The sequence below is a fragment of the Bos mutus genome, chromosome 10, assembly GCF_027580195.1.
Source record: "Bos mutus isolate GX-2022 chromosome 10, NWIPB_WYAK_1.1, whole genome shotgun sequence".
Lineage (NCBI taxonomy): Eukaryota > Metazoa > Chordata > Mammalia > Artiodactyla > Bovidae > Bos > Bos mutus.
In genome coordinates, this window is record NC_091626.1 from 26,358,968 (window position 1) to 26,370,214 (window position 11,247).

General features: G+C 53.2%; 1 protein-coding gene across 4 annotated transcripts in view; it reads left to right on the forward strand.

The window, feature by feature from the left end:
• Window positions 1-11,038, forward strand: part of MAP3K9 (mitogen-activated protein kinase kinase kinase 9) — an 86,911-nt gene extending 75,873 nt beyond the window's left edge. For 2 of the 4 annotated variants that reach the window (XM_070377631.1, XM_070377630.1), the window contains 2 exons: window positions 238-1,044; window positions 2,606-11,036. In XM_070377631.1, coding sequence (XP_070233732.1) covers window positions 238-1,044; window positions 2,606-3,090 — 1,292 coding nt within the window. In that variant the 3' untranslated portion in view covers window positions 3,091-11,036. Of the gene's footprint in view, window positions 1-237; window positions 1,045-2,605 lie in introns of all 4 variants that reach the window. The other 2 variants (XM_070377629.1, XM_070377632.1) reach the window with 2 other exon arrangements.
• The last annotated feature ends 209 nt before the right edge of the window (window positions 11,039-11,247 follow it).

The window sequence follows — 11,247 nt, forward strand, 5'->3', positions numbered from 1 at the left end:
GCAGATCCCCTTTTCTGCAAATGGGAAAACAGGCTCTGGGAGGGAGAGCGACTTCCCCATGTTGGTCACTGTTGAGTGTGAAGTCCTATTGGTTCCTGGTCCTGCACCCCTGACTATTCAACCCCTGGATCCCTAGCACTAAGCCAGGGACGTGGGGTTGGGGAGAAGGACCAGATTTTTATTCCTGCAGCCTCGTTCCCATCTTCTGTTCCCCCTCCACTTCTCTCCTCTCCGCAGAGGATGAGGACAGCGAAGGCCCACGGAGTGGGGAGAGTCGTCTCCCGCCGTCACCCAGCCAGTCCTACCTCTGTATCCCATTCCCTCGCGGGGAAGATGGGGATGGCCCCCTCAGCGACGGCGGTCACGAGGAGCCCACCCCGGTCAACTCAGCCACCAGTACCCCTCAGCTGACGCCAACCAACAGCCTCAAGCGGGGCGGCCCCAACCACCGCCGCTGCGAGGTGGCTCTGCTCGGCTGCGGGGCCGTCCTCGCTGCCACGGGCCTCGGGTTTGACCTGCTGGAAGCTGGCAAGTGCCAGCTGCTGCCCCCGGAGGAGCCCGAGCCACCAGCCCGGGAGGAGAAGAAGAGGCGCGAGGGGCTCTTCCTGAGAGCCAGCCGGCCCCGCCGGAGCACCAGCCCCCCATCCCGGAAGCTCTTCAAGAAGGAGGAGCCCGTGCTGTTGCTAGGAGACCCCTCCGCCTCGCTGACGCTGCTGTCTCTCTCCTCCATCTCTGAGTGCAATTCCACCCGCTCCCTGCTGAGATCCGACAGCGATGAGATCGTGGTGTACGAGATGCCCATCAGCCCCGTGGAGGCCCCGGCCCTGAGCCCCTGCACCCGCAACCCCCTGGTCAACGTCCGAGTGGAGCGCTTCAAACGAGACCCAAAGCAGTCACTGACCCCCACCCACGTCACCCTCACGGCCCCCGCACAGCCCAGCGCTCACCGGCGGACTCCTTCCGACGGGGCCCTCAAGCCGGCTGCCCCTCCAGCCAGCAGGAGCCCCTCCTCCAGCAATGGGCTGAGTCCCAGCCCTGGAGCAGGTGAGACCTGCCCTCCTCCTCCTCCTCCTTCCTCCTTCCTCTTTCCCGCCTTGGGGCCTCTCTCCCAGAAGTGGAGATATCAGGCCGACCTCAAGTTCCTCCTCTGACTCAGCCAGTTGAGACAGGCTGCTCTGGGCCACAGGAGGGGACTGACGTCTGTCTGTCCTGTGCCTCAGGGGGGTCTTCCCTGAAGAGGGGAAGCAGACAGGCAGGATCTGGGGAGAATCCCACTGGGACTCCTGTGAGATGCTCAGGCCCTGGATCTGGGAGTGTACGGGCCAGTACTTTCAGGGCGCATCAAGGGTAAGAGGCCAGCTCTGTTTGTTCCCTGGAAAGAAGACTGCAATTACAGGGAGGAATCTGGCCACACACAGGAGGTTATTTTCTGCCACGTAGCTTAGCTCTTGCCTGTCATTACAGAGTGAGTACAGACCATGAGTACAGACACACTCGTAAGGCAGGCTTCCAGCCGGGCATCACACCCTGCATCGCTCATCCCTTACTCACACCTGACTCTCAGACGTGGAGATGCGTCCCAGTGAACTGCTGTGCAGATGCACACCCTGTCCTTCTCTGGCTGACATCTGAGACACCTGAGCATACACTCTCACTCCTGCCCCATCCCTTGCTCCCTAGAAGACCTCGATCTGACATAAAAACTACCTGAAATCCCATAGGAGAGGAGGGTGCGGCAATACCCGTTCAGTGAGACGGGAATATGAGTGACAGCTGTACTTTACTATTCGGCTTGCCCTTCTCCTGCTCAGATTTTTTTGTTAAAATCAGACAGGTGGCCTCTTTGGAAAAAGAGACCCCCAGATTACTAGTCTTTAGGTTTCTGATGCATTGGAGAAGGAAATGGCAACCCACTCCAGTGTTCTTGCCTGGAGAATCCCAGGGATGGGGGAGCCTGGTGGGCTGCCGTCTGTGGGGTCGCACAGAGTCGGACACGACTGAAGCGACTTGGCAGCAGCAGCGGCAGCAGGTTTCTGATACCTGCTTTGTCCTTGTTGAGCATGCTAAGTCGCTTCAGTCATGTCTGACTTTGTGCAACTGTATGGACCATAGCACACTAGGCTCCTCTGCCTACGGGATTCTCCAGGCAAGAATACTGGAGGGGGTTGCCATGCCCTCCTCCAGGGGATCTTCCTGACCCAGGGATTGAAACTGTGTCTGTTATGTCTCCTGCATTGGCAGGCGGGTTCTTTACCACGAGCGCCACCTGGGAAGCCCTTGTTCTTGTCACACGTTTATTAAATGGATGAACTGAGAATGAAAGACATTTCCTTAAGTTGTTTCATTACAGATATGACCTCATGTGTCCCATTATTATAAGATACAGGGACCATGGTCTGTGCCCTGGATATGGTCTGTAGTTCATTGTTACACCCCCAGTGCCTGCCAACACACTGCATAACACAGAGTAGGTGCTCATTTCTCAAGTTATCCCAGGTGGTCAGGGCCATGGTCCGTGGGGCAGGGTGGCGGGGAGGTTGGGGCCGGGAGTAAGTGGCGTGTGTGGTCTGTCATCTGATACCTCTCCCTTTGTCTCTTGGACCAGGAATGTTGAAAACCCCCAGCCCCAGCCGAGACCCAGGTGAATTCCCCCGTCTCCCTGACCCCAATGTGGTCTTTCCCCCGACCCCAAGGCGCTGGAACACCCAGCAGGACTCTACCTTGGAGAGACCCAAGACCCTGGAGTTTCTGCCTCGGCCACGTCCTTCGGCCAACCGGCAACGGCTGGACCCATGGTGGTTTGTGTCCCCCAGCCACGCCCGTAGCGCCTCCCCGGCCAACAGCTCCAGCACAGAGACACCCAGCAACCTGGACTCCTGCTTGGCCAGCAGCAGCAGCACCGTGGAGGACCGGCCAGGCCTGCCAACTCTGCTCCCCTTCCAGGCGGGGCCGCTGCCACCCACCGAGCGGACGCTTCTGGACCTGGATGCAGAGGGCCAGAGTCAGGACAGCACTGTGCCGCTGTGCAGAGCTGAACTGAACACACACAGGCCTGCCCCTTATGAGATCCAGCAAGAGTTCTGGTCTTAGCACGCAAAGGGTTGAGGGCGGGCAAGGGGGGACGCAGGAGGAGACGGGGAGGGGAGCTGGCTGGCACAGCCCTTTCTCAGAATTGGACCCCCCTGAGCCTCCCGCCCTACTTCTTGCACTGATAATGCACTTTGAAGATGGAAGGGATGGAAGCAGGGCCCCTTCAGAGGGCTTCTCACCCTGCAGGGCCCTTCTCCCTAGGTCCGCTGGAGGGGCTGTGGCCATCAGCTCTGGCTGTGTGGGGGAGGGAGGGGTGCGTGCATGTCCCCCACCCTCCACAGTCTTCTCGCCTTCAGGGTGACTCTGCAGAGTCACTCAGCCGAATCTGCCTGCTGCTCCCTCTCTTCAGCCCCCAGGGGGTGCCCTCCTGGGGTCCCTCTGTTAGCCCTGAGTTCAGCCTTCCCACACACCCAGTACTGGATGTTCTCTGATTGATTTTGCTCCTCTTCCATGTGCTTTCCCGACGCTCATGAATGAGAATCTCATTTGGTGTGAGATGTGAGCTTTTCTGCCTCCTAAGCCCTATGGTGCCGGCTGGAGAACGGAAGGCAGAGTGCTCCCTCGTTGGGCACAGGAATTGAGGGAGCTGGGACCACCTGCTGCACTTCCATGCACCCCCACTTCTTTATTTGAGCCTCCCAGTGGTACAGGACCTGCCTTCGTGAGAACTGGAAGGAGGAGGGAGTTAGGAAATACAGTCGAGTTGCAGTAAAGAGGGTCACAGAGTCTGTCTGTCCTCGTTCCTTTTATAAACACTCAAAGAAGAGCAGAAACCAGCACGTGTTGACAGCACCCATCTCCTGCCTGGGGGTCCAGACGTGGTCAGACCCGGTTCTGAATCAAATATGCACTCGTCCCAGGAATTGCCTGGGGAGGCTCAATCTCTGGTGTCAGTTCTGAAACCAGAGACAAAGTTCCTGTGTTTGCCCCTTTTGTCATCTGATCTGTATGTGTCTTCCCTTGCCTTGATCTGCCCTCCAGTCCCTGGAATTAGTGGATCTGGGGTTACATGTTTGGTGGGGAGGTATCTCTACCATGCACCAGAATAGCATGTAGAATCGGGTCCTAGACACTGGGAGTTGGAGCCGTGGGGCTTCCTGCTTGCCCGTCATCGTTCTGCAATGCCCATAAAGCCAAACGAGCCCTTAGTTCCTTGCGTGAATGGATGTGGTGGGTAATGATACCTGTAAGGTGCCCTGTGAGCCCCTCATGTACCCTCATCTTCAAGTCCGAGTGTTGGAGACCGACCAGGGCTTCTTGTCTCTGTGCACAGGTAGCCCCTGCTGCTGGGCCCCAGACCGTGAGTTGGATAGGAAGGAACAGAGGCCAATCCTGGCTTTTCTGGAATTCATTTCCTTGGCTTGAATGTTGAGCTTCTGGAGCTTTCTCACACGGGTCTCCTCCCTTCCTCTTACCCTGAGGCTCCCGAGGCGAGTGTGAACAGTTGTCTTTGAGTGGGGATAACGACAGGAGTCCTTAGTTCACGCTCCTCCCGACCCAAGACTCTCTGTGTCACTCCCCCGTCGTTTATCCTGGCTGTTTCTCTGCAGGCTTTGGAGGCCCGCCTGCAGGTTCCTTGCGTTTGCTGCCCGGGTGCAGGACAGGAGAGCAGCAATGTTGGCACAAGTGATGGATTTGGTCACTGCCCTCTCTGTGACTATGCTAGAAGTCCTGCCCTGAGGATGGCAAAATGAGTGACCTTGGTTTTCAAGTTGCTCCTTGTTTTACAAGCCCACTGGCAGGCACTTAGGTTCAAGGGCCCCACCTACTTTTGGGCGGGGAGGCACTGTTGGTTCTGTTGCCCAGGGTTCTACTGTTGCGTCTCCTTTCTCTCCGTTTCTTTGTTCAGCAAAGACAGTCCAAAGGAGATGATTTTTGCCCCCGACCCCACTCCTTGGCTAGAGGGGGTGGGGTGGGGTGGGGGGGCGGTGCTTGAATCCCATCAGCTCAGCCAACCAAGTGACTGCTCTTCATTCTCAGATGGCCTGTGCCCTTTCTGAGGACTCTCCATGGCCCCAGGCCCTAAGCCACCTTCACATCTCTAAACCCTTGGCCCCAGTCTCTGGTCTTCTGGTGGGTGCAGCCTACAGTGTAGTCCAGACCAACCTGGCTCTGGCCAGCGCTCTGGAATGAGGCAAGGAGTCTTTGCTTATTTTCTGGTTTTTGTCGTTTTGTCTGGAGTAAACCCTTGCCACTGGGTGACAGCTGGAACCCGTCTCCTCCTCATCCACCTACCTCCTCATCCACCTAGGGGATGACAAGGGAAGGCGGGGGCTCTACTGTGGGAGGAGCTATACCTACAAGAGGCAGAAGCAGGGTTATTCCAAAGATGCTTCTGTGGGCTTCCATGACGATGGAGGCCTTTCCATCTCAGCTCCTTCAGACTGGGTCTCCGAGGGGCCCCCATCTGCCACTCCCTCTCTCTCTGGGGCAAGGCTTGGGTGGGATAGGATCCTATAGAATAAGGTTTGGGTTGCCCCCCTTTTCCCTTTCCTCGGACACTTTCCACTGCTCTTGGCGGGTGCTCCTTCATGGACGATGGTAATGGAAAACAGATACTGCTCTCTGCCCCTCTGGCTTCTTCAGTTCATTCCACTGATTCTACATAGGATTGTCCTCTGTCCTTGAGGATCCAGGTCACTGCCAGGGGCTGAATAGATGTCCCAGTTATTTCCATATGTTATGTCTGAGAGGCTTTGAAGGATGCTCTTAGCTTCACATCCTTTAGTATCGGGAGAGTCTATTGTGATGATGATGGTGATGGTACCCGACATTTGGATGACTCAGGATAGGGCTAACCCTTCCTCCTAACCTTTACAAAAGTACGTTATTTGCCTTCTATCTTTGATATACTTGGTGGTAGAGAAAGGGAACGGAGAAGGCAATGGCAGCCCACTCCAGTGTTCTTGCCTGGAGAATCCCAGGGATGGGGGAGCCTGGTGGGCTGCCGTCTGTGGGGTTGCACAGAGTCGGACGCGACAGAAGCAACTTAGCAGCAGTAGCAGCAGAAAAGGGGAAATGCTTAAAGATGAAGATCCAAGTGAAGAGAAGTTAATAAGCTGCTTGGACCGATTGCTGAGTTGGGCACCCGGCTCTAGGACTGAAGGCATTGGCTCTGTTCTCTGTTCTGCTTTTGCTGTCTGACCTTGGACTTGTCTCTTAGTCCCTCTCAGATTTCCTTCCTGTAAGAGCAGCCGTCACCTGCTTCCCTCACAAGGGCAAAAAAGCGTGTATCAGAGCAGGTCCGAGAAGCCCGTGGCTCCCGGCCAGCGAACAGGACAAACTGCTGAAGTTGGCGGTGCGGTCCCCACCACCTCTGCCTCTAGGGGACTTGCCTACTTCCTCTGGCTTCTGGAAGAGGCAAGATTTGGAGTTGGCCTAATGACTAATGGGGACCGTGGTCAGGCACGTGCTCTTCTGCTGTATTTATATGGCACCTGGTGTTTAGAAGCATCACTCCTAATTCCCCCACTTAAGTCGTTAGGCTGATCATCCTACCATGAGTGTCTTATGGAGCAGGAAGTGGGAGACAGGGAGCTGGAAGCAGCACCAAAATGATGATTTAGGGCCTCTCGTTTCTTTGAGTCATTTCCCAGAGTCTGATGTGTTTTGAGGCTGGAGTCAGGCCAGTTCCTGAAACTATCTTTAGGAAAGGGTCTGCTGGCCCATAGGACACATGTCATGGTGGGGGCTTCATCACAAGACTGCTTTTCCTTTAGACCACAGTTGCTCAGGACACAAGTCACCCCAAGAGCATCTAGGCCTGATACCGTGTCCTCATTCTTGCTCACAGCGCCCCGTGGGAGACTCCTTCCCGCCCCCTCCCCTAGAAGGAAGGAACCCCATCTTGAGCATTCCTAACTCTTCAAAGTACAGAGCAGCAGGTATTAAAGGACAGCTGTGAGTGGTACCTGCAGGGTTGGTATGTCCATGCGGGTGTGGCAGGCCCCTCTGTGAATGCAGACCCTTGACCATTTCCACGCATGTCTCATTTAGCCCACCTCTTTGACTCAGGTGTGTGAAGGCAGGTCAGAAACACTGTTGTCTCTTAAAGAATTTCGGGGAGAGGGCAGGTGCTGCCGCTTCTGTAGTGCCAGGCTCTTGCGAGGTCTCTGCCAGAGACTGTGGACTGGGGTCGGGGGAAGGCCACCCCTGGTGCCTTGTAAGGGAACGGGGTGGCAGGAAACTGGTGATCAGAGCTACCCACCCACTAGTGTGATGTCACACACGTCTCTCCCTCTCTCTGGATCTCTGAGCCCAGCTGTGAGCCCAGGGTGATGCTGCCTTCCCCACCTGTAGCACGAGACCCTTCTAGCTTGAAAGTCTGTAGGTCCCAGGGCCCCTGGTCCAGCACTGATAAGCCTCCCCTGGCTGGGTTGCTTCCCTTTGTGGAGGACTGTGTGTGTGTGTGTGTGTTTGAAAGTCAAATATTGGCACTCTCGTGTGGTTTGACTGACTAGACCACCTGCTTCTCTCCTTGGCTTCAGGCCTGAGATGCCTACTTGTCAAGTCACAACTATTATGAGGAACACATTCCCAAATGTCTCTTTGGTCAGACATATCATTATTTTCTTAGATCAGGAATTCAAATGAATAAAACTCTACATCAGAAGGGGAAACCCTCTACTGCTCCCGGGAGGCCTCTTTGCCTGGCTCTGCCCTGGCCTTGCTGCCCAGCACCCACCACCACAGTCACTGGCATTGGAAGGGCAGGAGGCAGAAACTGGAGTCCTGGCTGATTAAGGCTAATTAACAGGGTGGGGGTAGGTGTCTAATTAGCCTGACCTGGCCCTGCGCTTCTAGTTGGCCCTATGGCCTGGGTGAGCCTCACATTTGCTTATTTTCCATTTGTCCTGCTGCACTATTGACAGGCTCACCCCCTCCTTTGTCCATTTCAGATCTTGGGCCCTAGGGGAGCACCCTGGCCTCCAGAGGCTGCTCAGGGAGCCGTGATTCGTTCTTCTGAAGGTTGGGCTGCTCCATGACCTGGAGCCAGTAGGACTGGTCCTTCCTGATTCTTCTTGGCTGTGGTTCTCTGCATCTCCTGCCTGTGGCCTGGCTTTGGGTCTTTCACTCATGACCACAGCTGGAAATAGAGAGGTGTCTCAGGGCCCAGCTGTTGGCAGCCAGGAGCTTGTCTACTCCTGTCTTTGTTTCTTTTTGGGAACAGAGTTGCCTTTCCCCTGACCCAGTCTCCCTCCTGACTGGTCTGATCCACCCTCCCTGCAAACACCCACAATCTAGTTTTTCCCGCCTGATGGGCAGGCGTGAACCTGGCAACTAGATAGGAGTCTCAGGACGGACACCAGAGTACAGTGGCAGAGGTTCAGAGACAGCCCTTTCCTGTTGATTGTGCTGGGTGGACGTCCAGGAAATCAGAACCCAGAGGTCAGATTGGTTTACCTAGAGGGGTCCTGGTGGATGATGGCCCCACAGAAATAGTGGTCTTTCTCTACACTTCCTGAAGTGTAAAACCAAGTTTCATAAGTATTGGGTTAGCCAAAAAGCTAGTTAGAGTTTTTCCATAAAATACAGAAAATGGGAACGAACTTTCTGGCCAGTCCAATAACCTGTTGCCTGTGTTCCTGAAATCCTTCACATCTAACTACTTGCTTTGAGAGATATGACATTTAAAAAATTTTTGATTTTATGTTCATCATGAATTTTTCATTAATTTCAACTTTTGAAAGTACTGCTTTGAAATATGATTCATCTGGATAGCAGAGGGTTGTTTTGGTGTTTTTTGTGACCCGCTTAAATTTTACATCCAAGGCGAGTTGCCCCACCTTATCCTGGCCTCAGCTCTGCCTGCCCCTCACCTGAACACACTGAGGGCAGACCTGTGAGGTAGGCTTGGGTCTTTTCTGATCTTCCTTCCTTTCAGGTTCTGAGTTGGATGGTGACCCTGGAAGTGTCTGCATAGGAATGTGTTGACTTAACAGCAGTGAGACACTGAGGGCAGTTTTCAGCCTTGGCCCTGTGACTGGGGTAACTTTTCCTGGATGTCCCCTAGCTGCCTGTCAGCCTCTCTGAAACCCTGAGGTCGCTTAGAGGAGTGCATGTGTAAAGGGAAGGGATTATAGTGGGAAGGATGCTTTCGAGTCTCCATCTGAAAACTCTAGGATATCTCTGAACCTGCAAAGACGTGAATAAACCGTTTTCCCAGTTCCAGAAAGGACCAAGATGGACAGAGGCATTTTTGCTCCCTTCCACAGGCACTCCACTGCCTGGCGCTCAGTGACCTTCATGTCAGCCATCACGTCACCTCCATCGGTATCCTTTTCGCTACTGTTGTTATTCTCTGTCGTCTTTATTTTACTCTCATCATTTATCTTTCCCTCCAGTTCCAGAGGCCATGCTGGCTATGGCTCTTTGCTTCATCACTGTCAGAATGAGGCATGGGTCCATCCTGGTCTGGGTATGAGGACTAATAATAAATTATATGAAACCATTATATTTCTTCTAGGTGAGTGGTGCTGTCCTGAAAGTGTATATTCTGTTCTTTTCTTTTTTTGACTCACTTACCCCGGGGGTGGGGTGGGAGTATATTACCTCCAGCTAAGAATGTGGAAACCAAGGCTCAGATGGTTATAGGCCCAAGGTCACACAGCTAGGAAGGAGTGTTGCTGATCTGTTGGCTCCAAAGTCATCTCTTATTTTCTCCTGAGCACATTTTAGGCCACTGTTTAGACACTCTGGGATAAAGTCAGCCTAGCTTAGGTCCACCATGGCTCTAAGATGGTTCTCTATCCAAGGAGGAGTTGTCCTGTGACTAATCTACCACCAGCCTCTGAGACTGGAGACACCCAACAGGGCTTGCAATCTGCCTGGAGCTCAGTCGATCTCCTCTCTGCGCCTGCTACTTCCTTCTCCATCGTTTCCTCTTTATGATTGTTCAGGGGGTGTTGAATATGTCAATTGCGTAGCTCTTCTCCCAGGATCACCAAAAGCCTGTGGGCTCTCACTTCTTTTTCCAGCCCACAGTTGCCCCATGACTGACCACTCTTTACTGCAGCTTCGACCCACATCCCTCTGGGCCTCTCAAATTTGGAAGCCTTATTGTAGCTCCTCTTGGGAACTTGAAATCAGGCTTTTGTCTTTTTATTGTATCAGATCACATGCCCTTGTTACCCAGTTGTGGCAAAGAAGGAAGGTGATGAACTTGTCCACTTCTTCCTCTAATTTTCCTCACTACCCACGCTAAACACACACACTCATGCTCACACAGTCACACTCTCACACTCACACACATGTTCACACACACATACACACAGATTTAGTCTGAGACTGTATCAGTATTTTCTAGGGAGGTTAAGGAAAGGAGCTGGAGATGGGTTTTATTTAACTCACAGAAAACCTTTCTTTGGGATTTTCCTCCCCGTTAGAGCCTTTGAGTCTAGGTAAAATGGAAGTTCACATACCCACCCTGGTCTTGTTCCTTTGTGTGTAGCTCCTAATTTTCATTCCCAGGCCTTCCCTGCTCCAACGTCCTGTCCATGTGTGCTGACCCTGTGTCCTTGAATTCCCATTTTGCTTTGGGATTTAAGTTATTGTAATTTGTCAACAATATTTAAAAATAGAAAAGTCCTGAAGGAAACTTATCAGGTTCTTTTCTTTGGCTTTTTTTTTTTTTTTTTCAAGGTACTGTAAATTGTTAACTAGGGATGCCAAGCAGGCTTGGTTCAATGGCTAAACCTCTTATCGTATTACAGCGTAAGGCTGATCTCAGCCTGGTCTCACCACCAGAGCACACACAGACTTGAATAAAACTGTTACAATCATGACTTTTGGTTTGCCCTGGTGCTTTGTAAACTTGTTCTTTCCTCTCTTTTCTTCGTAAGTACACAAGATGTCCAAGTAACTGTTTCTTGACGACTGCCATATGTAGGGATAAAATAATGGGAGAGAGGGGTAGATACGGTGCAGGAAAGAGGAGGTAGGCGAGGAACCTCCTCAAAGATTCTAGAGACCCCCAACTGGACCACGGAGGCCCACCAGCAGGTGCCTACCAAAACAGTTCAATTTCTTTGCACAGCTGACTTTGCCCAGGTAGTAAATTTTGGCTTTCAGAACTCCTAGCAAGGATGTGCTCTCTCACCCCATATCAGTGTCCACCCTGACGTTCCTGGTGAAGCTGGGAATGCTGCTGAGAGGACA